The sequence below is a fragment of the Psittacula echo genome, assembly GCF_963264785.1.
Source record: "Psittacula echo genome assembly, chromosome: 3".
NCBI classification, from domain to species: domain Eukaryota; kingdom Metazoa; phylum Chordata; class Aves; order Psittaciformes; family Psittacidae; genus Psittacula; species Psittacula echo.
This window is the reverse complement of record NC_137736.1, coordinates 51,172,618-51,199,439: the sequence shown is the minus strand read 5'-3', so window position 1 is coordinate 51,199,439 and position 26,822 is coordinate 51,172,618. Positions and strand designations below refer to the sequence as shown.

The 26,822-nt window shown below is 40.8% G+C and overlaps 1 protein-coding gene across 2 annotated transcripts; it reads left to right on the top strand.

Annotated features, from left to right (window-relative positions):
- Window positions 1-1,541: 1,541 nt before the first annotated feature.
- Window positions 1,542-26,528, top strand: CLCN4 (chloride voltage-gated channel 4; the record flags this gene model as incomplete). 2 transcript variants are annotated; one of them, XM_080613422.1, is made up of 11 exons in its annotated part: window positions 1,542-1,688; window positions 2,013-2,112; window positions 6,708-6,895; window positions 12,141-12,263; window positions 13,880-14,086; window positions 14,179-14,259; window positions 14,785-15,330; window positions 17,459-17,645; window positions 20,175-20,573; window positions 24,255-24,471; window positions 26,438-26,528. In XM_080613422.1, the coding sequence occupies exons 1-11, from the start codon at window positions 1,545-1,547 to the stop codon at window positions 26,526-26,528; spliced, it is 2,283 nt and encodes a 760-aa protein (XP_080469548.1). In that variant the 5' UTR covers window positions 1,542-1,544. The 2 variants fall into 2 exon arrangements, with proteins under 2 accessions (XP_080469548.1, XP_080469549.1); XM_080613423.1 differs by lacking the exon at window positions 14,179-14,259 and having other exon boundaries at window positions 1,599-1,688.
- Window positions 26,529-26,822: the final 294 nt, after the last annotated feature.

The following is a 26,822-nucleotide window of genomic DNA, read 5'->3' as shown; positions in this document are numbered from 1 at the left end:
GGATGGCATTAATCACTTTCTAGAGCAACACTTTGTTAAGTGATGTAGAAGCACATGGCTGCTTCCTCCAGCCCAGGACCCTCCTGCCCAGCTAGAGTCCCTGTCCACAGCCTGTCCACACCATGGACCTGGGATCTCCGGACACACTGAGGGAAACAGCTGCCACTTTCTCATGTGCAGGTTCAACCAGTAACAAACCTGAAAAGGCGTCCCAGAGGCACACACACCATTCATAGCTCTTCATTTGGTGTGAGTGGTGAGGTTTCTTTCTTGTCATGGTCTCCATGCTTGCTTTGTCAGGCCTGTGTCTCTGTGTATTTTGTTTCTAGTTTCCCCATAGTTTCCCAACTGACAAGGTTCACAATCAGACAATCTTGCTGGAATAGACATTCTCACACTGCCATGTGCCCTCATCAGTGAGCATGACTGACCAGCTTTGGTTCCCATCTCTGCCTCCCTTATTACTTGTGTCAAATTTGTGTCCCTGTATGTTCTTATTCAGGCTTCCTTATTTGCTTTTTATCCCTTGTTACATTAAAAAAGGTCCTTGACCTTACCTTTGAAGGAGCAGACAGTCTCCTGCTACACACCCTTACATCTTTGTCTCTAGAGGCAGCCTAGGTTGTTCTTACAGTCCAAATACCGAATGTTCTGATGGCCAAAGTTAAGTTAGATGAATCCAACCCTGTCTGCCTAAGCTACTTCATTTAATAGTTTCTCATGCTACTAAGGGCCCTTCTCATTGGGAATGATGTCAGCCATTTCTGGAGCTTGTCATATTAGTGACTACTTCAGGACCTGACCTTTAAAGGAGATAACAGTCATTTTTGCACCAGCCAGATTTTGCTGAGCTTACTGTGGGAAAGAGAGGTACAGTGGTTATGAGCTAACTTCTTCATGCTTTCTTATGTGGACTGCATGAATAAGGTATAGTTTCCAGGGCTGCAGAGCAATGGGCATCTGTGTTTCTCTGTTTTAATATCTTATTATTTATATTATTAATATATTGAGCTTTGCCTTCTGAGCAGTGGAAGGAAAGTGGATCAGTGTGGGGAGCTTTGAGTGTGCAAAACTAGACAGCACCACAGTGCTATGACTAATGTTGCCATGTAAAATCTGCAGTTCATGATGAATGGTGAATTCTACTGTATTTGTTTTCTGAGCTGGTGGGCTTGCCTACTCAGTGATCTCCCTGCAGGCAAGGCACTTCCTCCAGCATGGGGTGAGGATGGGCAGAAGAAGCCCAGAACCACTCTGGGGTTTGGGGCTCTGTTTTCAAGAAAGCTGATATTCCTGCACTCGGATCCTCTAATTTTTGTGTGTGCCTTTTAGAGTTTGCTCAGCTACTGAAGTAGTCTTCAGCAAAACACTTTTTCTAGTGGCAATGTATGTATTTCAGTAAGTGCCCACCGGGACTGCTGACTCAGGCTCTCTTGAGTCTGTGGTTTGTGGAGGTATTTTGGAGAACTTAGTTCTGAAAGATCTGGCAAAGCTGCATGAACTTATTGACTTACGTGGTTTTATCTCTACATACAGACCCTAATATGGTCAATGCAGGAGACATGAACGGTTCTGGCAACCTGATGGATTTTCTGGATGAGCCTTTCCCTGATGTTGGAACTTACGAAGATTTCCACACCATTGACTGGCTGCGGGAGAAATCACGCGACACTGACCGCCACAGAAAGGTAAAGCTGTCAGGCCTTGATGTGTTTCAGCCCCTGGGTTACAGCTGTCCTGGTGGCAAGAAAAACAAGCAGTTCTACAAAGTTACTGCTTCCTGCCTCGTTGTATGACTTGAGGAGCACTTTTAAAAGTATGGATGTGGCATGTCTTTAGTTTGTAAATAGGAAAGGGCTTCTGACAAGTTAATCACCAGAGCTTCTCTGAAAAATGATTGAGTAGAGAAATTGTGCACACCTTCTAGGAGGCTGAATATTTTTTGTTTTAAACACTATACCAATAAAGCAGTGTTAGCCTGCATTGGCAACATGTCTATGTTTTAATTTCAGATTACAAGCAAAAGTAAGGAATCCATATGGGAGTTCATCAAGAGTTTGCTGGATGCTTGGTCAGGATGGGTTGTAATGCTTCTGATAGGACTACTGGCAGGTATGTGTGTGTTAGCATTACAGTTATGCTCAGAACCATCTCAGCCAAGTTTGCTGTAGTGCCATCTACTTCTCTTTTTACTTGTGTCTCTCCACTGACGTTTCAAGCTAAAAAGGCAGCTATGCACCCATGGAGTTATAATTCTTAATAAAAATACCCACTTGCAAAGTCTTCTGAGGATAGCTGACTTGGAAAAAATGTTATGCACCAGTAGAGGGATTTTTCTATTGCTTTTGGAAACATGCATCTGATTGTTTTACACTTGATGGGCTACTTTGACTTCCTGAATCTTAGATGCACCAAAATCAATTTCATTGTTAGGATTTTTTTCTTGTCTTCACTTACTTTAATTCTGCAAGCAGATATTATGATGTGGGGAAAATGTTGGTTGTATGCACTCAAAGGGGAGCTTTGTAAATTGCAATATCCACTGGGTTATCTTCTTTATATATGTATGAAGGGATAATACAGTTTCAGTCTCAGTTTCAGATCTGCTTCCAGGCCAGACAGACATTACACATTTAACAGCCTGCTTAAACTCAGATGGCAAATTCATTAATTTCCCAAACTTCTCCTGTCTTCTGCTCAGTTTAGCACATCTTCCAACTTGGAAAGCTGCACTTCTCTAACCAAGCTGAAACAGCTGCCATTTCTTACGGTTTTTCGGTGATGTCAGAGTGCTCTTGTATCATGCTGCTTGGTAAAAGTATGATGTGAAGTTGCACAGTTTCTGCACAGGCAGAAGCTACTGCTGCTCCAAGGGGAGCTGTATGTTTTGAGTAACACCGAAGTATATTGAAAATGTAGCAGCAGCCATTTAGGCTCAGACCAAAGTTTCACGAGTGACTGTGGACACATAAATTAGCTTGAGTGGAGCCCACTGCTGCTGCTGCAGTCTGATACAGTTAGCTCCCAGGCTCTTTCGGAGACATGTGCCTACAGGGTCTCGAACCCTTAGGTGCTACATGGAGGGAGAATATGGTGTGTAACTCTTGTCCAGTGGCTGGAAAGGCACTAAGGAGCTTCTGGAAGTGAGGTCTTAGGAGCCAGAGCTTGCTCATTTCAGGAAGGGGAAAAGAGCAGTAACAGTAATGAATGCTGTTTGGTGTGGAGATCATATGAAAAGTGCTCACACTATGTGCCAGAAAAAGATGCTGAGCGCTACCTGGGCCAGTCTTTGACAGAAAGTTTATGCTTTCTGAAGAAATATAAAGCAACTTATGGGGAAATGAACCTAAAAATTTTAGGTGTGGGTGCCAAATTTTTAAGGCATTTTTCATCTGTAAGGAATTCTGAGTTTCTACAGTGGCCATCCTGCCAGCAGACCAGTGGGCATGCCTCCACCTAACAATTATTACTAGCCAACTGAACGTATATGCTATATATAGATCACCAAAAGAGTCTGTGTTTTCTAAACTGTGTGACATAAAGTACTATCATACTAATGCTGAAATGCTCTGAAGCTGATGGTGGAAAAAATCCCCTTTGCAATTCAGTGCTGTGCTACTTGGGTGATGCTATTTTCTGGCACAGGTGCAGCAGGAAAACTATGTTTTCAAAGCAAAGTTTTAACACTCTTATTAGGGCATTGTAAAGGATAAGTATTGGCCAAGGATAAGTATAAACTAAAGGAAAAGGAGAGATGCAAAAGGCTAAAATGAGATCTAAAATGAAGTTCAGCATTTCCTAACTTTGGAGTGCTTTGTTGTTTTTCATTCCGGGCAGGTTACATAGAAGGAGGAACAAGTTCAATTCCTTTAGCGGGAGAAGCAGGGAGTTAAACTTATGCTTTATTGCAGTCTAGACAGCCATGGTAAGCACAATGAACTAAAGGCTTGACTTTCTGAGGTGCTGAACAGTCTGCAACTCCCATTAATTTCACTTAAAGTTGCAATGACTCAGAACTTTCAAAACTCTAGTCCTGGTCATGTGTCTTGTGAAGGTTCACTATTGCACTATTATCTTGTAAATGGTGGCCCTCCCCTCTCATTAATTTTTTCTCTGTAAAGCATGTGTAGTAAATTGCATGTTGCATTTTCCTCCTTATGTGGATCCCAAAGCATTTGGCAGAAGGGATTAGATCAGCTGCAAAATTAAGTACGTTTCCTAGAGGTACTGGGGTGCATGTGAGCTTGTTATATTACAGAACTGAATTCTTGTTCCTCACTCTGTTTATTAACTTTATTGGGGAAAAACATTCAAAAGCCTGCCTGCCTTTGCACCTTCTTTGCACTCTATGAAGCATTAATACTCAGTTGCCTGGTGTCGTGGTTTAAGCCCAGGCCGTAAATCAGAACCATGCAGTCTACTCTCCCCCTGCCCTTTCTTCCCCCCACTCACGGAGGAATGGGAAGGAGAATTGAAAGAATGCAACTCCCACAGGTTGAGATAAAAACAGTTCAGTAACTAAGGTATAACACAAACCACTACTGCTACCACCAATAATAATAATGATAAAGGAAATAACAAGGGAAGAGTATACAATACCACCTGCCAACTGACACCGATACCTAGCCCCTACCCAGCAGTGAACTAACCATTCCAGGTAACTGCCCCCAGTTCTACATCCTGGCATGATGTGCTGTGGTATGGAATACCTCTTTGGCTGGTTGGGGTCAGGTGTCCTGTCTCTGCTTCCTCCCTTCTTCCCCTCCTCCCTGGCAGAGCCTGAGACTCACAAAGTCCTTGGTCAGGGTAAACATTTGAGCAGTAACTAAAAACATCGGTGTTATCAGCGCTGTTCCCAGGCTGAAAGTCAAAAACGCAGCACTGCACCAGCTACTAAAGAAGGAGAAAAAATGATTCCTGCTGCTGAGCCCAGGACACCTGGTTAAGTGTGATGTGAGCTTTGAAGATTGAATCAACTACAGAGGATGATAAAGGTCCATGGAGAGATGCAAGAGGCACAGCATTTGGTGCTCATGTCCAGGGGATGAGGATTCTTTGTACAGTTTCCTGAAACTTTCAGAAAACTGGAAGGGAATGTAGAGCTTACTGCAAAGCTCAGTAAGCTGTGCACACTGGCATTACCAGCAACAGAGTGATTTATCATCATCTAAGAATATGGTTCATTGTTTCCATAGAAACTTGGGAAAATGGAAGTGAGTAAGCAAGAGAAAGGCAAGGTCTTCATGAAAAAAAATAATTGATACAGACATCATTACTTCCTTCTGCAGCCTTTTTTGGTGATCTTGTCTAGTGTATATCTTAATTCTTCAGAGTATTCTCATACAACAAAAAGACTTCACTGTTACCTAGTCATGTCGCTGGTCAGTGTGGGGACAAGGATCCTTAAGGGGGTGAGAATATCTACTTATATGTAACCCTCTGCAAACACTAGGGTACATGTGCCTGAATTATTTGAAGTGGTTTTCTTTTCCTCCTTCACAGAAATGAAACTCAGAAAACTTTAGTTCTGGGTCAAATAAACTGGCTCCTGAACCCACCTGTGTGCCCCAGCTGCTAGGAGAAAGGGGATCAGCCCCCACCACTGCTTCATGTAATTGCATTTTAGCAGGAGCCACAAAGCTAAAAGTTTGGAAACATTAAACCATTTTGCATTTGCCAAAGCATTGTTTTTCAGTGGTTTAGCCTCAGTAAATTCTTTCAAATCCATTACTGGTTTCCTGAAATTGTATTAAAAATGACTTTCAAAAATAATGATGACTTCTACTTTCCACTGTATATGAGAAGGGTGTGGAAAACACTAAAGGACTCTTCAATCAGTTGGTGGCTTAATGCTTTCCAGAACCTCTGGACATGGAGACGAAACACAAGTCTGCCATTCTGTGTTCTGGCTGCTCCCAGCCTTCCCCTTCCTGCTTGTGCTGGACTGTGGAGGACACATCTGATCCCAGGGGATGGGAATTACCGCTGGTGAAAAAATGCCCCAGAAAAACAGGATTTTCTTTTCTTGTGTCTGGGCCCGTCAAGTTTTCCCGTGTCTGTGACCAGTGGCCACCGGGTGTCACTGTAGCTCTGTATATACTGGGGAAAATCTGCAAGGAATCTGTTGGCTGCAGAGACGATTTGAAGGGTAATTTTATTCTGCATTCTCGGATTGCTAGTGAATGTACATATCGGGAGCCCGATTCTGTTAAGTTCATAAGTCGGAATCCATATTGTTTCTGTCCTGAAATCATCCTTCTAAAATGTTGCAGTAAGGCTATAGGAAAATGTGTCCTCTTTCTCCCATATACCTGAAATACAGAAAGCGGTTTGAGACCTGCAGCTCAGGATGCATGTAGAGATGCTGCATGAAGTCCTCCTTATCTCAGTCAAATGGTACCCCTACCTGGGACAGACTGCAGGATCAGGCTCTATATCAGTTACACCTTCTCTACTTGACAGTCAACATGAAAATGATAACATTTAAAATAAGAAGTTGATGAGAGAGTATTGAAGGTCAGACAACAAGCTGGCTGTTTCTCTGCACACATGTTATTGCCCTCTGTTCTTTGGTATGTTCATGCTTATATTGCAGCTGCTTCCTCAAATCATGGGGTTTTTTTGCTGTTGTTATAATTAGATTTATTTTCCTTGCAACTTGATATTTTTTAATGCCACAGTTTCTTTTTCTGCATTTCTTTTGCCAGGCACATTAGCTGGAGTGATAGATTTAGCTGTGGATTGGATGACAGACCTGAAGGAGGGTGTCTGCCTGTCTGCCTTCTGGTACAGCCACGAGCAGTGCTGCTGGACGTCTAATGAAACGACATTCGATGACAGGGACAAATGTCCCCAGTGGCAGAAATGGTCTGAACTTCTTGTAAGCCAGTCTGAGGTATGGGAGACCTGATTAGGTTGTTGTCACAGCAGGCCAGGCAATGCCTTTTTTCCTACTTGCTGATGTTCTCTCCAGAGAGTTGCTCTGAAAGACAAAGTAATGAACCAAGCACACTGTAAAAAACGACATTTCCACAACCATTATCTGCTTAACTTGGAAGAGGTCCTATTGTTCCAGTGTCGTGTATGATGGAAAACTGCAAGATCACTTTCTCTTTTTATCAGTATTGAACCAAAAGTGTTTCATAACACTTATAATCACCAGGGGACCTGAGCTGCTGTCCATTTTTTGTCTTTTAAACACAATTTTGTGGGACAAAAATGGTGATCCCTGACAAATACATTTAAGAGGAAATGTTTGGGATTGCAGATGGTTTTTATGTATTCAGATGCTGTGAGTAGTAGTGGGAGCTGTGTAAGATCTGCAAAACAAAAATTTAATATGACATGGAGGTGGGATGAATGTGACTTTGAAGAGAACTGGCTTAAGTATGTAATGTGGCTTTTGAAAAAATATCTGGTAATGCAGTTTGGTCAGTAATAGGAGAAGAAAATATATACTTCCGTGGTATAGATAATCTACAGCCAGGCAATTAAAAAATGGGTGACACAGAGAAGTTGGCTTGGGTCTTCCCCTAGTATGGAGGTAGTCTGGTGCTGCAGAATGAGGGCACCTTCATCACCATACAAGTTTGTCATTCATGTTTCATTCACAGTATCACAGTATCACAGTATGTTAGAGATTGGAAGGGACCTCAAAAGATCATCTAGTCCAATCCCCCTGCCAGAGCAGGAACACCTAGATAAGGTTACACAGGAATGTGTCCAGGCGGGTTTTGAATGTCTCCAGAGAAGGAGACTCCACAACCTCCCTGGGCAGCCTGTTCCAGTGTTCTGTCACCCTCACTGAGATTCAGTGCTGCTTTAGGTTTACGGTACTAGCAGTGTCTGTGAATATGTATGGCCCAGTTTCCATAGTTCTGAAAAGCCATAGTGAAAGCAGTTGAGTGCTCACTCTGCCTGAATATTCCCACCATTTAATGGCAGGCAAAAATCTCTGCACCGTTGCCAGTCCACAGCGCCAAGCTTCCCTTAGCCAGAGGTTTGCTAGGTTCGCACTAGCCTTCATCAGCAGATGGTTTGCGTGGTTGTGTCTGTAACAGTGAAGAAATATTACCCTGGTATAATGTTGCAGGGCTGGGAATGATGTTGTAATTTAAGAGGACAAAAAATATGTGGGAAGGGGAAAAAGAAGAGACTGTTAAAATTGTTATGGGATTTGGAAATCCTGTGCATGTGTTTGACACGCTGTTACTCCGAAAGGCTGGAATATAAAAACGGAGCATATCTCGCAGAAAATTTATTGCTTTTGGCTGCTACTTGAGATCAGCAGTCATGACTGTTGTATGCTGTGGCCTATAGGGAAGATATCAGCTAGGAGGGCACTGTGAAACTTCACTGTGTTCACACTGAGCATCTCATGCCCTACTCATGGTGAAAAAAAAATAAGGGTTCATCTTGGCTTAGTTTTCGGCTCTTTCTCAAAACAAACGGGCCTCTAAGATCTGTGGGGTTTTGGCTGCCATGGCCCAATGAATGCTATAAATATTAATAATACAGCTGTCTATTGCTGTTACACTGAAATCACAGGCAAAGCCCAACAAAAATGTAAATATGGAAAGTAAAAATTCTGTTTGGTAGCAAAAGTCTTAGGATTTGGAAAAGTTTTGCATGATTCCTGTAGGACTTGAGGAGGGGTCAAAATGCACTGAATTTGACTGAGATTCAGGATAATTTTCTGGATTTGTTTTGTTTTGCTGTTTTGTTTTGTTTTTTTTGTTTGTTTTGTTTTGTGGGTTTTATTTTATTTTTTTTTTTCTAATATTGCTTCACTTTGTGCCTGACATTTGCATAACACTGCTTACAAAACAGCAGTGGACGGAAGGACTGATTTGGAGCACATTTTAGACAAAAGCGCTTTGGAACATTTTCCCTAAAGGTACTTTGGTCAGAAATGTCTTCTCATCATAGCCAACTAAATTGACATTCTGAGGACTAAGATTTAGATCAGTTCTTCCATGTGATTTTGACAACTTATGGCTATGATAAACAACGTGCGCATGTTCTGACTGAGAATTGTGACATGTTCTATGGTATCTCTTGAAAAATGTTTTTAGTCCTATAAAATGAGCCCAAAGCAGAGTCTTGATGTAAATTATTATGGAAAACATAATAGCACATCAGACACGTACCAGGCTAAGTTTTCTTCCCTAATCACTGTTCGTAGGTGAATCATGTACTTATCTCTCTGGTCCTGAACTGCTTTCAAAGAGCAGGTGAAGTGGGTTTTTTTGATGCAAGATTGTTTCAAACCCTCAAATTCACTGGAGGAGTGGATGTGTTAAAACACATCAGATGCCACCCACTTCAGGTAAATCTCTGGCAAGTATCTGGTGACCCGGACCTTCCCCTTTTCTGCAGATTCAGCTAGGTCCCAACCTCAGCTTCACTAGAATTGAGGACCACATTTCTGGTGCCTTACAGCTATCCAGGGTAAAGGAAAGGACCCCAAGTCTTCCATGTCTTGTGATGCAGGATCCAGCAACAGACTGGATTCCCATCTCAGGGCTTCTGGATCTCCTATCATGAAGCTGAGACCTGCAAGACAAGAAAGCCTCTTTATACCTTGAATCCACTTCCCAGTTTTGCAGCCTTTAATCTCTCAGTCTTGAGGGCCCTGAGAAGACACATTGCTCTAACGTCCACAGGAGGGAGTCTGCAAACTGTGAGATTCCCCAGCCGAGTTACAGTAGAGATTTGAGTCTCTGGAGAAAGCAAACATTGGATAGCATCCTGAGGGATGTGGTTTATTTCAGCATTCTGAGTTTGTGAGGGTTGTTTTCAGTTGTGTTCCATTTGTACCTGAACTGGACTGACACCAGATCTGGAATACTGCTTGGTCTTGCAAACTAAAATACAACATTTTTCTCAGTTCCCGTACTTGCTTTAGTACTGTTGTTGCCAGGGTAAATCCTTCGAGCCACTAGCAGAATGGAAAAGGTCTTGGCAGGATCATCTTTACTGGTGAGCTTTTTCGGTCTCTGATTCCGGTGTACATGCCTAAGACTGATTCAGGGCCTTAGTAACGAATGGCATATAATGAACGAGAAATGAGCCATTTGCTATACTGAGTTATTATTACTTCACTTCCCAAAGGTTTGGGTTTTTTCATTATTATTAATCATTATAAACTGCTGCGGTTTGACCTGCAGAATGCCAGATATCTGGAAAATGTAACAATGAGATTTGTCCCAGTGGATAAGACTGAACTCACGATATAGACTCTTGTGGGGTCCTGCCAGAGTGTGCTAGGTGTATACGTGACTGCAGTAATACATTGATGTAGTATTTGTCAGATGTGAAAGAAGAAATAGTAAAAAGAAACAAAGTTAATTTGAGTCCAGTGAATTTAGAAACAAAACTACAGCTTTCACTCAACGTTGTAGGACCAAATTCTTGTAACGGCGTTGGTCTTTGGAGTTACTCCAGTTCACACTGACAGGAGAATTTTGCCCTGGGGCAACATGTCCAGAATTTTCTCTACAGGAAGAGTAAATATTGTCATAGCTGTTTGTAATTGAAAGCACTAGGAGAAGACATTCATGAAGACAAGACTGTCTTCAGCTGTAGCAACAAAGATCCATGGTTACTACAGACAGATGTCAATCACTGTAAGCATGGGATCCATGACTGCTCAGTCTCAGGGCATTGGAGGATGGCATTGTATTGCTGCTGTTATTCTGCTGTTATCAGCAAAGCCTGCTTCAGCAAGCACAAGAGGACCTTAACAAATTGTCGTTCTTCCAAATAAATCCATAAGGATAAGGGCAATGGTTCCCTTACTGCCTTTTCACATGGACAGAGACCTGGAAAATGAGGCTAGCAAGCATCCATGTTAAAGTTGATTCCTTGCAATTTTGCAAACAGGGAGTCTTCTCAGCTCTAGATTTTTTATGACTGGGAACTGGGTTTTGCCAGCTCTGTTAACTGAAGACACGATACAACTGAGTAATGCCTGTTTTCCTGCTTGATTTATCATAATGTTGATATCCAGGCTGCTGTCCTGCAGAGCAAAGATAGGGGCCCCCATGTTCTCGAGCAGCTGGGATTGCATCCGGTAGGAAGAGTTCACTTAAAGGTGAAGGATTCATACCAATTCATGCACTGAAGTTCATCTTGGTTTTTATTCTGTAGTGTCATGTTGCTAGAGGAGATTGTTTGAAGGCTTAATCTCCTTAAAAAGGCTTAATGTGTATCAGTTTGATGCCTCTGACTAGATTCTATCTTGTATGTGTAGGTAAAGTGCTTGAAATTAATCTAAAAAATTATGCTTGTGAATAGGGAGGGGTTCTAAGCCAGATTTTAACAACGGTTTTGACTTGGCCACTGGAGACAGGTAGAAAGCTTGAAGGTCACTATTGACTATGCCTTCACTATGGCACTGCACGGTCAACTGTTGCTAATGATTATTGGCATTTCCATTCTGTCAGTGAAGTAAAGCTATTCAGTTTGAAAATAGGTTTTATTATTGACTAGAATGCTTTTAAAATATCAGGGCAAAAATGACTGAGATGTGTCTGAATGGGATCTGCCAAGCTATTGTGTTTGTAAATGTTTTTCAACCCTATCTTAGACAGCATCATGTAGAAGGAAAGGATTTATTTATGGTTTTACCCTTACCATTTGTGAACTGAACTGGCTGCTGATATACACAGGGGTGTCGTTTTAGGAGATCAGCATCTGCATGGAGAGGTAACCTTTTGATACCAGCCCTCAGAAAAAGATGTATCCCTGTCACCCACCATGGGATGAACACAGCATCTTGCATCATTAGGTGCTTTTTTTATCACCAATTATTTTTGCCCTTATGACACATTTGTTTGACATTTTGCAACTTTTTGTGGTTGGCTTAATTTTTAAGTCCTGGAAAGATACTTTTAAGATATTTGGGTCCCTTGCAAACAGACTGTATGGACAGGGGTAGGTATATATTAGAATGCTGCTCCTTTCCATGAGTGATAAAATTGTTGGACTGTATGAAGTCATTTCTTTTTCCTGAGGAAAAGCAACAGCTATCATGTAAATGAAAAGACCAGGTTCCTTGCCATCATAATCCCTAGTAGAAGCGTGAGTTTTACCAACCTGCATTTGTCTAACAATGTTTGTTACTGTTATTTTTCTAGGGTGCAAGTGCTTACATTCTAAACTATTTTCTATACATTATATGGGCTCTATGTTTTGCTTTCCTGGCAGTCTCCCTGGTCAGAGTGTTTGCTCCCTATGCTTGTGGCTCTGGAATCCCAGAGGTGAGTTTCTCTTTGTGGGTGGATATCCAAATACCAAACAAAACAAAGAAATAATAATTTGCCACCTTTTCCCATTCCAGAACTGTCCTGTGAGATAGTATAGGAACAAGAAGATTGTCTTTCCGTCTCATCTGCCTTCATTCCTCTAGCATGCTTTTATGGTGCTTATAGAAATTCTTCATGGTAGAAAATGTTCAAATGCCACTGTGGCAGGTTAATGCACATCATACTTCACTGCCAGAGCCTGAGTTACGGATCAGCAGCTCCCAGTCATCACTTTATGGACTCCAAATTTTTGTGGCTGAGACACATACTCACTGTAAGATTCTACAGAATTTTCTTTGGGTTAAATTACTTGGGCCAGTTACAAACTCAGTCATTTTCTAGTCTAGGCTTTAAACAAAACCAAAATAAAATGAAAAGGGAGGCTACAAAGCTAAGGCTTCCTAAGCTGCTGAAGATGCAAGATGCCAATCATTTGGGATGCCTGAAAAGCGTCTGGCTTTCATCTTCTGCAAATTGTGTCCTTGTAGACAATGTTATGCTGTTGTGCCAGCATTATGGCAGCCAAAAATCTTACTTGCTTTTCAATATTTTACATACTGAGTGTCAGCCCATATTTAAGCTGTTAAAATGAGGAATCCTGTAATTCAAGCAGCATAACTACTCAAGATTTTTTCAATCAGAGAAGTCTTCTGTTAGAAGTGCTATAGGATCACTGGGATTAGTAAGAATCTGGCAGATAGAATCAACAGCCCAAATTTTAGAAACCTTGGCATATTTTTTTTTTCATCTCTAGGAGAAGCATTCAAATATTTCATAGTCGATTAGGACACCCCCTCCCCAATAATTTCAAATATTTAAATAATTTACATGTTTCAAATTAGTCATATATGTGTGTTTGTTACATATTTGATATATATATTATTGATATATAAGTGGTTTTAAAAAGTGGTTTTAAAAAGTTTTCAAGGTTAACTGTAAATCTAGTTTCTAAGTGATAAATATCTCATGTGAGGTGATGCTCAGATTCAGCCTGTTTCCAGGGCTACAGTCCAAGCCCAAATCCCAGCCTGTGTGTTATGCATGTGTGTCATGCATGTACATTGTGCTGTATTCTAGCCACTCATATGCAAAATTAAGAAGAAATCTGTAAAAATAAGATCTCCTGGACTTTCTCATTTCATAACACTTGCACGCTTTTATGTCATGACCATTCCAAATACCAAGACCTTTTTTTTTCTCTCGTTTTAACTGGGAAAAGTCTGTGGTTGTTTATTTGCTTCTTTTTCGGCTTTGTTAAAGTTGAGTCTAGTTTAACTCTGATCTATAAGCCAAGGAGATACTTAAGAGTTTCATATTTCTATTGATCTCTGCGAGACTCCTTACCAAAGTGGAGGACCACCCGTAACAAGAGTAAAAGTGTGGTCTGCTTAACCCCTGCTCAAGTATCGCTGTGGGAAAGTTGCCCTACCTACAGTTACTTTTTCTCCCTGTCTCTTTTCAAGCAGTCTGCAATTTCTTTATTTTAACTCCACTGGAATTTTAACTCCATTTGCAAGTTCAGAGTAGAAAAGGTTTCTTAAGCTCTTCAACATGTTCTTCCTGCTTTCCAGATAAAAACCATCTTGAGTGGGTTCATTATTAGGGGCTACCTGGGAAAGTGGACACTTTTAATCAAAACAGTCACCTTGGTTCTGGTGGTATCTTCAGGCCTCAGCCTTGGGAAAGAGGGGCCGTTAGTCCACGTGGCCTGTTGTTGCGGAAACTTCTTCAGCAGCCTTTTCTCAAAGTACAGCAAGAATGAAGGAAAAAGAAGAGAGGTGAGGTTGACTTCCATCATCTCTAATTTCCCTCTCCAAATACTCCGTGCTTCAAAGGACTCATACCTTGTATGCAAATATTTGCCTTGTAGGTGCTTTCGGCTGCAGCCGCCGCAGGAGTTTCTGTTGCCTTTGGTGCTCCAATTGGAGGTGTGCTTTTCAGTCTGGAAGAGGTGAGACCTGGCAGTTTGCTTGTTTCAATAAATATATTTTCATTTGATACCTTTCTCTAAGACTCCTCTTTATTTTTCATAAGTTTATGTGTTCATTTTTCTTCTGAAGCAAAAATTATCTTTGATTTCTAGTAGTAAGAAATAACCAGATATTCTAGCCTAATTTGAGTAGAGCAGCAGCATTGGCTTTCTGGAAACAAATGAAATGAATCAATTTGGAGATGTATCCCTGTGCTAAGGTTTCTTTAGTTGCCACATGGGCTGAGCTGTCAAGCATCCTTCTTACCATCTCTAGCCAGCAACTTTGGATATTGGTTTATTGATTTTTAACTGATTGCTGCTCCCTATCTGAAATCTAGAAATGCTTTTTCTCATACCTTTGTGAAAACATTCTGGCTGTGGTAAGGACTAGTGCTTCCAGTAAAGTCAGATGTAGAGCCACAGATGAAACACATGGTGATGGTAATTAAAGCAAACATTCTCTGTCACACTCATGAAGTGTTTACGGTCTCTGCTTGGTTTTAGGTCAGTTACTACTTTCCTCTGAAAACTCTCTGGAGGTCATTTTTTGCTGCTCTCGTGGCTGCCTTCACACTGAGGTCCATCAATCCTTTTGGAAACAGTCGGCTGGTCTTGTTCTACGTGGAGTACCACACCCCCTGGTACATGGCTGAGCTCTTCCCCTTCATCTTGCTTGGTGTCTTCGGCGGCCTTTGGGGGACCCTCTTTATCCGATGCAACATTGCCTGGTGCAGGAGGCGAAAGACCACCAGACTTGGGAAATACCCAGTCCTGGAGGTCATAGTGATAACGGCTATCACTGCCATCATCGCCTATCCCAACCCCTACACGCGGAGGAGCACCAGTGAGCTGATCTCGGAGCTCTTCAATGACTGCGGTGCACTGGAGTCCTCCCAGCTCTGCGACTACATCAATGACCCAAACATGACCCGGCCAGTGGATGACATTCCTGACAGACCTGCTGGCCCTGGAGTCTACACTGCCATGTGGCAGCTCGCCTTGGCCTTGGTGTTTAAAATTGTTATCACAATATTCACTTTCGGCATGAAGGTAAACTGGGGACAGGCACAGAAGCTGTCATGAGCACAAGGCACAGATGTGTTGCCATCAGCAGTTGTGGTCTATCTGGCAGGGCTTATGCGCCTCTGACCTACATGTAGCCATGCAGGTGTTGATGAGATATCTGCTGGTTCACCTGCCTGCCAGTACCTTGCTTTATGGGCCCCTGTTGCAGCAGAGGGATGAGCCCCGCTTTTTGACTTTCTAGTCATCTGCAGTTTTATTAAGTGAAACAGAAATCTGGGTGGGAATTTAAATCCATTGTTGCCAATAGGCAAATTCAAAATGATTCCCACTGCAGTAGTCTTTCAGTTCTCTTGGGGATATCGGTTATTTACACTGCTGTTTGTCTTGTTGAATTAATGTGCTAATGTGCCTCAAGGTAGCTATGCTTGGGGAAATGATAGCTTTAAATTTACTGATTTACACATTTAAAATCTCAAAAAAATATAAAAGTAGCTGAAAAGCTCTATTTTTTAATCTTTTAAAACACTGTAGCTTGGAAAAAAGAAGGAATGAGTGGCAGGACTTATGGATGTATGATTTCATTGTTCTGAGTCTGCAACCTTTTCCTTGTCCACCCCCCATAAATGGGTGATAAAAGATCCAAGAACAATTTATTCAAGGTTTCAGTATATACAAAACTGTTAGTGGCGAGTTTTGTATGTCTGAATTCTAGAATCTATATAAAACACATATCTGCCTGTGGTTCCCATTATCTGTGTATTTAGTTCTTGATCTGATTGCAGCAGACAATGGGAAGTTTCTCTAAGTTGTACACTGTAGTTTATATCACACTCAAAGCTAAAGCATCTCATCTTTCTCTTAAACACTGTGCTTGAACTGAGGATCCATCTTTTAGAAGGTTTTTTAGTTGAAATATAATAGGAAATTGTTGGAGTTTTGCTTTTCTTTTGTGTTTCTCCATCTGAAGATGAGAACTACTGAATGGTAGAAGGTCACTCAGGACCAGTGACTAAGTAAGTCCTGCTGATTTCTTGAGCAGGGAGAACAAGTAGGAGCTTAAGAGAACTTGGATGTTGCAGATAGATATAATATTTCTGGAGAAGGACTTGGAATGAGATGCCCTTCACTGCAGAAACTGATTATGTCTGGCAATCAGTTGGTTTGCTTGTTCGTTTGTTTAAAAGCTTCTGAGTTTGGTTCTTTATTTAATATACGATTCTTTATTTACTCTATATATTTAACATTTGTTAGAAGCAATTGACAGTTTCAGTTACTGTGCAAAAGAACAGACTAAATATCTTTACCCACCAAATGCAGAAGACTCGATCCAACTGTGTTAGCCAAATTAACACTATACAGTGGGGGAGATAGCGCTTGCTGTTATCAGCCCTAAGGCCTCTGCGCCTTGCTGAAGTTTAGTTTAATTCTCGAGGAAGCTCAAGGCATATTTTCAGAATTAAAAAGATATAACCACCTTTCAACTCTAAAAACAATAAAAACTCCATGCAAGCCCTTGCCACAGCAACTTAATGATTCATAGAGCTTCCTGGAAAATATATAACAAACTGAGATGAAGAAATAGCTGCCTCTGGGCTATCAGCGTCCTTTCTGTGAATTTTTATTCTGCGTTTGACACTTAATTTAAAATCTGGTCTGATTTAGCCTGAAAGAGTAGCAATGAAACTATAAAGTACTCCGTGTGGTAGAGGGGGTGAAACCAAAATGTGATTTTCAGTTAAGCTAATTCTCAAGCCCATGACAGAACCATCAGCAGCTCCCATCTTCCTGCTAAGAAAGCAACAAAGGCAAAACCAAGAGCATCTTGGCTTTAAAAGCAGACTAGTACTCAGAAACACCGTTTAGCTATCAAATTCACTGTAATGAGGCAGGTAGGATTCAAAATTACATAAAAAAAAGCATTAGTATTTTATAAAGCTGTTAATACACATGTAGCCATACAAACTTAGTCACTGCAGAAACCAGTCTTGGACGGCAGGAAACATCACTGTAGGCTGCTATAAGGTTATGGCTTTCTGAGCTAACATTTAATAAGGAAATGTGTTCTCTTACCACTAATTGTTAATTGTTCGATCAACAAGTAAATTACTAGTCATTTTTGTCTAGGTGTTTATGTGTCTGTGTTTTATTCAAGATCCCTTCAGGCCTTTTCATTCCCAGCATGGCTGTTGGAGCCATGGCTGGCAGGATGGTTGGGATCGGAGTAGAGCAGCTGGCGTATCACCATCATGACTGGATCATATTCAGGAACTGGTGCAGACCTGGGGCAGACTGTGTCACACCAGGACTTTATGCTATGGTGGGAGCCGCAGCTTGCTTGGGTACAGTACCTGCTGATCATTGGTTCGTGCATGAATAACACTGATGTTTGGAGACCTACAAATTGTTTATGAGGGCTTTGTGTCTGTGTTAGGTGCTATGCTGGCATTTCTGCATGTAATAGAGGTTGAAATCAAGATGTGATCGGCTAAAGCATGGGCAACTTTCTCTAGAGTGGTCTATCTAGGGATCTGCCAGGCAGTTAATAACAGAGGCTTGTAGTCACCAATGCCTACTCTTTGTAAAAAAGACTCCTGCCAAAAAACCACACAGAAATAAAGAAAAAAATTGAAGTTAGGTGACAGGTTTTCAAGGAAGAGTATTTTTGCTCTTTTGTTTGTTTGATTCGGTTTGGAGGTGTTTTTTTGTTTTGTTTTTGCTCTTTTTATGTAGTGAAATCCACTGTAGCTGGACTAGAGCTACTTCCATGTTTAGACTGTGCCTCTCAGTGCAAGAAACAAAATTCCCAGTTCTGGCCAAACTTTAAGCTACACAGAAGTAAAAATTATGGGTCTTATTTTGGCTGTGTGTCATATATGGTCAACTGGGCTATATCCTGGTTTAGTTTTGACCATAGGCCAATATCTGTTTGCATCCAATCAGTGGGATTTATTGAATATAACAGGAATGATCTGTTAACTATTAAAGCAAGATCATTGGATAATACCTGACATATCAAATTTCTAGTCTTAGATGCAACAGGAATGTTACAAGCATATCATCTGAACATGTTTTTGCCTGATCATACTTTTCCCCTTCTGTACTTGCATGTTTTACCTCCTCTTTTTGTTGCTGTTGACACAATCATTAGATGATGAAATTATAGTGGGGAAGTACAAGACATGATTAATATTATTGAGTAGATTTGAAATGGAAGATATATTCAGGGAAAAGCTAGAAAAATTTCAGTCTTGGAGTCTCATATTTGAAAAGCAGGATCACTTGTGCAGTCAGTTATAGAGGAAGAAAGGAAAGGTGGGATTTGCTTGTCTGAATTTAATGTCTGTAATGTAGACATCAGCATCTGAGCTAGCTGTGTTGATAACTTTCATAGGCAAAACAGAAAAATGAGATACTGGAATGATCAGTATTATCTGGCAATAGACATCTAAAACCAGGCAAATTAGCAGATGAAAAGATTTTTTGGCATCAAAAAAGCCTGTTTTCCTCTAGAGATTATAAAGGCAAGCTGGATCACCCCTTTTGATGTGAACACCTACTGCAGTGAAGGCACATTAAATAGCTAGGATGAATCTTACTGTCAAAACCACTAAAACACTTCCTCTTGTCCATAAATGATCTTAATGTTCATAAAGCAAATGATGCACAAAAATTTTGGTCTGATATTGCATTTGATCATCTAGTCAGCAATCCCTTTCTCTTCTAAAAGTTCCAAATCGAGGTGCAGTGACCTTAATGGTATGGTGAGACATACAGCAGAATGGTCACTGCTCATTCTTAAGCTCAAGACCTGTCTCGCTTAAAGTAAGAGATACAGAGTAAGTGTTAAATGCTCCTTACTCTAGTATCTGCTCTCAGCTTTTCAGAGTCAGAAGTTTAAGGCATTCCCCAGATGAAAGTCATATCCGGATCATCACATTAAATAATCAACAATTTAATTTTCCGGTATGCTGCTAGATTAAAAGCATCTTTTAATGACCTGTTTCTGATTTCTCTCATCTAAAATGGTGCTGTATTTTGAGGCCTAAAAATAGTAGATTTATTACATTTACCTTTTGAACAGAGGCAAAGAAATGTTACCTCATAATTCAGTGGTATACACATACTTGCCTGCAGTTATGTGATTATTTTTATCCTTTACTATAAACTGAAGGAGTAAGGAGCTTGCTTATGAAATTAATACATAAAGACTAGGCTGAAAAATACGGCTACAAGCCTGTCTGCAGCTGCATGCCTAGATGGCCTCAGAACAAGTTGTATGCAGTTCAAACTGTATGTTATACTGGTATCAAAAGCTAGGGTTTAAGCTGTAACATAGCTCTTGCAGTGGCCCTAAACTATCCTTACATAGGATTTTGTAACTGTGTCATGCCCAAAGATAATGCTTAGCTTTCACTCCAGTATCAATGCAATTGGTTAATCAATATGAAGTCCAGCTCCCAGTGCTCCTACCTGACCCCCTCATGGTACTCAGCTGATTCTTGGAGTGATTTCAGAAGGCTAACGGCAGGATTCAGTTTTAGATTCTCAAGTATTCAATATAGCTGATTTTTTTTTTAGCATGCTTTCTAGTTTGATAGCTCATTCTTTTAGCATTCATTGTTTGCTTTTCAGTGTTATCATCTTTGGCTTGAGCAAGTTCACTCAATCTTTTTGATGAAAATTGCAGTAGATTTAATATTCTCTTTCTTCAGTGAAATGAGCCCCAAAATACTTCACAAAGTATAAGGGAAAGTACTCAGCATGAATAATCTCATGCCTTTGTGAGTGTAAGGCTCAAAAATGTAAATGAGTTGCTTAGTATACTTCAAGAGCACTGAGGGAAACTTGACTGCTTTCCTTGTTGGCAGGTGGTGTTACTCGAATGACGGTCTCTCTGGTGGTGATTATGTTTGAGCTAACTGGAGGCCTGGAGTATATTGTACCTCTTATGGCCGCAGCTGTCACAAGCAAGTGGGTGGCAGACGCCTTTGGGAAAGAAGGGATCTATGAAGCTCACATTCATCTGAATGGCTACCCGTTTCTGGATGTGAAGGACGAGTTCACCCACCGAACCTTAGCAACCGATGTCATGAGACCAAGGCGTGGTGAAGCTCCTCTCTCTGTTCTGACACAGGACAGCATGACAGTGGAGGATGTTGAGACACTAATCAAGGAGACTGACTACAATGGCTTTCCAGTAGTGGTTTCGAAAGACTCAGAGAGACTTATTGGGTTTGCACAGAGACGAGAGCTGATTCTTGCAATAAGTGAGTAGAGTATCAGTGTACTGTATGTTGGTGGGGAAATTGCGTGGAGTGAAGATGTGGAGCCCTCACTTTAAAAGCAGAAAGATCAGATGCTGTCTGAAGCAAGTCGGAGAAGTTTGGGCAACTGAATCTTTTGATTCAGGTCATAAATGGCAACACGGCTGAATGGGCCTGCTAGGCGATGTGTGAAAATGTCCAGCTATGTACTGACAACAATGAAATCAGTTAAAAATAAACTCAGCAAATATTTTAGATCAAAACACTTTCCTGTTCGAAAACTGTTTCTTTGGCATCCACATTTTCCAGAGGACAAGGTACTGTTTCCTGATCAGCTCTAATTAAGAACATTCATAAGATCTAAGGCAGAACTGAGACTTAAAAATCAAAACCTTCTCTGCATACATTAGTTTTCTTAAAATCCCCAGCTGTCAGGGACCTTTGGTGACCCTTTTTCTCTTTGGTTGAATATGACAGCTCCTGATGTCATTCTGTGCTGACTCTGTGATAAACAGTTAATCTTTCCAGTATGGTTTGTGTCTTTGTGACTTAAAATCTGGATTTGGTTTCACTTTCCCAAAAGACATAGTACATGGTTTCAGTACAGGGCAGGGCAAAATAATAGTTCTGTACCAGGCTAACAACTTTTTGATAGCTAATCCTCTCTCACTTGAAGGCCAAAGTTGCTTTGCATTTATTGCAGAAGTCGTTGCTGCTCATTGCCACAGACTAGCTAATGTGTTGCAGACCTTCATCTCAGCCTGCTTCATAGTTGTGTTCGTGGAGCCATACACTAGGTCTTCATAAACTAAAAATTACTTACGAAGAGGTAAACATCACATATGGGAAAGCATTTTTTATGTTCATGTTCTTATTTCCTGTTCAGGTTCTTATCTCCTGCTCAGGTTCTTATCTCCTGCTCAGCCTGACAGCATCCAGAGATATTGGAGGGATGTCTGTGAACAGTAGGAGCCCCTTTTGTGCAGCACTGTAGCCAGGGAATGAGATCTTCCGAAAAGCCCACAACACTATTGCTTCTTTCAGTGCATTATGCCTGCAAAATGCCTTCTCAGTTTGAACTAGAATGACAACGCATGACACTACATGGAGATGTGCTTTCAGCCAAGAAGCTTCAGCTTCTTTCTCTGGCCCAATACATTGTGCATCAGCAGTGTGGTGGCCCAGGGAATACTCTGCAGACGTACTCCATTTCCTTCACACAACTGACTTCTTGGATGAAGGCAACAGCTATTGAGTCTCACATCAAAAGCTGGTTCAAACACTGCTCTGCCTCATGATTTACCCCTATGTAATTTTTTTCGTACTGGGTGGAGGGGTAAGCATGCTCTCGAAATGCATCTGGTCCCTGTAAAGTGAATAGCAATGCCACTTCCGATTGCTCAGAAACATCTTAAGGAGGACTGTGTCCTTCCACTGGTCTTTGTTGAGCAGGTATGCAGGTCAGGTCGGCAAAGTCACCCTCTGAGAATAGGCATCTACATTTAAGATGGCACCTACTTTACAGTCTTACGAAGGTGTGTATTTGACCCTGTAGAACTGCTCTTAAATTTGGCCAGCTTCAGAGGCATTGTAGAAAAGTCAGAGTCTTGGACACAAGCCAGGTTGCCTGTACAATGTACATTTCCCATTGTGGAGTTGAGAGAGCGATGTAGTTAATATAGGCTGTGAACTGTGAACTCCTGAGTATGAGAGGCCGTTTTGCATTTGGGAGAACTAATTCACTGTCTAGCTATGACAAAAGCCTTCTGCATAGATTACTTTGTAAAAACAGACATCATCATCCATTTTCTTTGCCTTTCTATTAAGCTATGTCTGTTTTTCTTACCTGCTGACTGCAAAAATGATCTGTTCTTCCCTTTTACCTTTACCCTAACTCGCCCATCCTGTGAGACTGCATACAAAGTCCACCATTTTTCTGATGCCACAGAATCTGCTCGATAGTACTACATCATTCAGATTTCTCCTGAGAGATGTTTGACTTTGAAGAGTGAAGTCATGGCTTTGGCTAATCACTGTTGTCCAGGGTCATTGCTGCCTTGGGAACAGCAATGTGGTAACTGAAATGCTTGGGCCTATTGCTTTGGGTGCAGCTTTGGAAAGGAAATACCGAGCTGTCAAGGTTTTTTATCAAAGGGCGGGAGTTACCTTCAGTTTGATTAATGTTACCTCTTAGCACAGATCATATATCAAAGAGTTATGCAGGCATATTCACACTTGAAATTAGATGTATGAAGCAAAACAAGATGAGACAAAGTTAGCATCATTCCTATAAATTGCAATAGGCCTTGTAATATGTAGGGTGAAAAGGTTGAAAATCATATACTGTACTGATATTAGGCTTGAGCCAGCACTGATCCAGTTCCAGAAATATTACAAGACAATGATCAATAAAGGGAAAAAAATGCAGCTGGAACATGTTGGAAACCATTACTGTCTACACATTACAAGTCACAGGAGCAAGTTTCTGCACTTTGATTGATGGCAATGCTCTCCAAGAATATATACACACGGTTTGAGTACATCTGATTTGCTGTACCTCTCAAGAACAGGAGCAACGTATATTAATCAAAGATAATTCTTCTAACCATTTCCAAGAATTTATTTAAAAAAAAAAAAAAAAAGAAATGGAAAAAAAAGGCAGAGTTAAACCCTTAGAGCCAAACACAATATGCTTATTTGGGGGACAGGGAATTTGTCTATCATTTGGAAATCCATCTCATATATTTTTTGTGCCCTGTTGTATCAAGTAGAAATCAGGTAAAAAATACAAAGAAAATAAACTCCTTCGATGCTAAGAATTCTTCTTGGAGCATACTTTTAACTAAAAGGCTTATATTGTTGATGTAAAGTCCAGATGTAGTGTGAATTTCACTTCACACCTTGATCAAAGTATGAGTGGTAGCTTTTGAACTTTCGAAAGTTGTCAAATATGTACCATTGAGGAAAAAATGTATCAGAGTCATTTGTTGGTATGTATTGCTCCTGCCTTTACTATTTTCTTTTAAGTAAGATGCTATTTTTTTCTGCCCTATTAAAATGTAGATATGCAAACACTACTTCAGGAATTAAGTACAAACCCATAAAATCGGCCCCGGCATGCCAGAGAGATTTGCTGGTCTAGAACAACACCCACACCAACCCACATCCCTGGGATGTGAATTGGTCTTTCCTTAGCTTTGTGTTCATAAATCCATTCACCATGCCCAGATTTTCCCAACTCCACTGAGAATGTCTGGGAACAAACATACTGCTCCAAGCCAGCTGGGACCATACACAGCTGCTGACTCCATTCCTCCCGGCATATAATAGAAGCTTCCGTTGTGATTCTCACAATGGAGGAAATGACATTATAATCATTTGAGTTTGACAGAAACTGAATTAGTGATGTTTGTGAATGCAATGAGCTGCATATTTATTCAGAAAAATATTATCCTAACCAAGAAAAAATATGTGTTTGTAAAAATATCACTCATGATTGCTTCAAGGGTACAATGTCTCAGGGAAACTCAAGTTTGCTGAGTAACCTGAACTTCTGGGATCTCAATACATTAAAGACAAAAAGCATCTACTACCTTTGCTTTCCAAAGGTTTCCAAAGGAGGGTATTTTTTTGTTTTGTTATCAAACCTAACTCACTCTCTGCCTTGAACTTTCTATTGTACAGAGAATGCCAGGCAGCGTCAGGATGGGGTAGTGAGCAACTCCATTGTGTACTTCACTGAAGACCCCCCCGAGCTGCCACCCAACAGTCCCCATCCACTGAAGCTGCGGCGTATTCTCAACCTGAGCCCTTTCACTGTCACTGACCACACACCAATGGAGACTGTGGTAGATATTTTCCGGAAACTCGGGCTCCGGCAGTGTCTTGTCACTCGCAGTGGGTGAGTAGATGCTGAGTCAAGCATGCTTAGAGAATGTGGGGAGATTTTCTTAGCACAAGACTTATGAGGAAAAGCTGAGGGAATTGGGGTTTTTTAGTCTGAAGCAGAGAAGGCTCAGGAGGGACCTTATTGCTCTCTACAACTACCTGAAAGAAGGATGGAATGAGGAGGTGGCTATCTCCCAAGTTATAAATGATAGGACAAGAGGAAATGGCATCAATGTCAGGTTTAGATTGGATATTAGGAAAAATCTCTTCACAGAGACGGTAATCAGGGTTTGGAACAGGCCTCCCAGGGAAGTGGTGGAATTACTGTCCCTGGAAGAGTTCAAAAACTGTGTAGATGAGGTGCTTAGTGACATGGTTTAGTGGTGAACTTGGCAATACTGGGATAAAGTTTGGACTTGATGATCTTAAAGGTCTTTTCCAACCTAGCTGACTCTGTGATTCTAAATCCACTGTTTTTCCTGTTTAAGGCCAAGTATAGACAGTAGCTAATTAATTGGCACCTTTGAGACAATCGAGACTATTTTAATTTTGTCTGTTTCGTGACTAGAAGAATAAGGGAAACTCACCTAGTGTCTCTCCAGGGTAGTAAAAGAAGTCAGATTCAGAAGCAAAATGGCACTTGCTGGGTGTCATGTTTCATTATGATTATTTCTCCGAAATCCTTAGTGTATTGTCATTTAGATAAGGTAATGATAAATACAAAACAAACTGTTCTGGCTTCCACCATCATTCAGTTTTCAACAGAGGCAGATCTGGCAAGTAACATTGTTTGCAAAGAATGTGTGTGTTTCTAAACACGCATTTCTAGATTAGATGCTTGTGAAGACTGTGATAATGATGTCAGTGGAAGAAAATTAATCTGTTCAGCTTTCTTTAATGGAAACCGGAAAGGCATATAAACCGAAAGTCCACAAAAACCAGCTGAAGAAGTGAAGGCAAACATAAAATTAGGAGAGTAAAAAGCTGCACTGTGAGCACCAGAAATAACACCCCATTATTCCCGTGGGGTTTGAGCTATTTTGGGATCATTGCTCATCTCAGGATCTAGTAGTAAGAAGAAACTTTACAACAGGATAGCAAAACCAGAGCAATAATTATTAAATGCAGAACACTAAAATTCAGTCTTCTGCAAAAAGCCTTTTTTTTTTTTTTTTTTTTTAAAACTCAAAAATACTGCATATCAGCTGTTGCTGTCGATGCAGCGTCCTCAGTATTAAGAAGATAGGTGCCTTTTTCAAGACACAGGTCGGTGCTGATTCCGGGTACCTGGATTTGGAAATTTTGATCTTGAGTTCTAGCACTTTCATGAAATGAAAGGTGGAAAAACTATAACTATTACATAGTTGCAAAATTCAGTGCCTTGTGAACTTCAAAGACTGGAAATGAAAGCCCTTGAATGCTGTAGCTTAGGGAATTTTTGACTCTTGGGGCTAGACATCCCACAGGCCTTATTTTTCTTGACAGACATATATATATGTAATTCATTTAGGTTCACATAAATGAGAAATTATCACTCAGATTTGAAGGAATTATGCTGCCAGACAGAGAGAGTTTATGAAAGTAAGCCTGTGCTTTATCTTAGCTCTTGTGTTACTAAACCCCATGCCCTAGCTCAGGGCACTGGTGCCTTGGTTTTTTTTGCTGTTAGTCCTCTGCAGCCTGTGCCTAAGGAAACTTATTTTGTTGTACAAAGTGTCAATAGTTGTAGCTCCTCACTCAATCACGTTCCCAATAAGAAAAAGTTAACAACCCAAAGTATTTCACTTAATGATTATGACTGGTGTAAAAATACATGAGGTGAGAATGCTTTTTATAAAAGATAATCACTGGGGAATGGATGAGACGGGCAGTGCTATATGGAAGCTCTTTACAAAATGTCCCTGCAGTTGAACAGGAAAAAAAAAAAAGGGATGATATATGAGATGACTGTTGACCTTCCCTTTCCTTTTCTCTTCTAGGAGGCTGCTGGGTATCATAACTAAAAAGGATGTATTAAGACATATGGCTCAAATGGCAAACCAGGACCCTGAATCTATCATGTTTAACTAGACTGGTAAAGGAGGAAGAAAGTAACCCCAAAGGAATCCCTTCTAGATTAACGCAAAGGCTATGTTTGGTGTTTCATTTTGTTTGAAGAGAAAATGTAATGTGTATGAAGAATGGCCCAATATGCCTCTGACAGAGGGAGCATATGCAGGATGGCACTTATTTAATGAGGAAGGCAGTTTAGAAAATCTGAACAGCTGCAGACATCAAGCTGTGTTTCCTTAATGAGATTCCCAACAGCTCAGTTGGAGCATTGGTGGGAGTAAGTGATGTGGTGCTTAGAGACAAAGAGCCAGG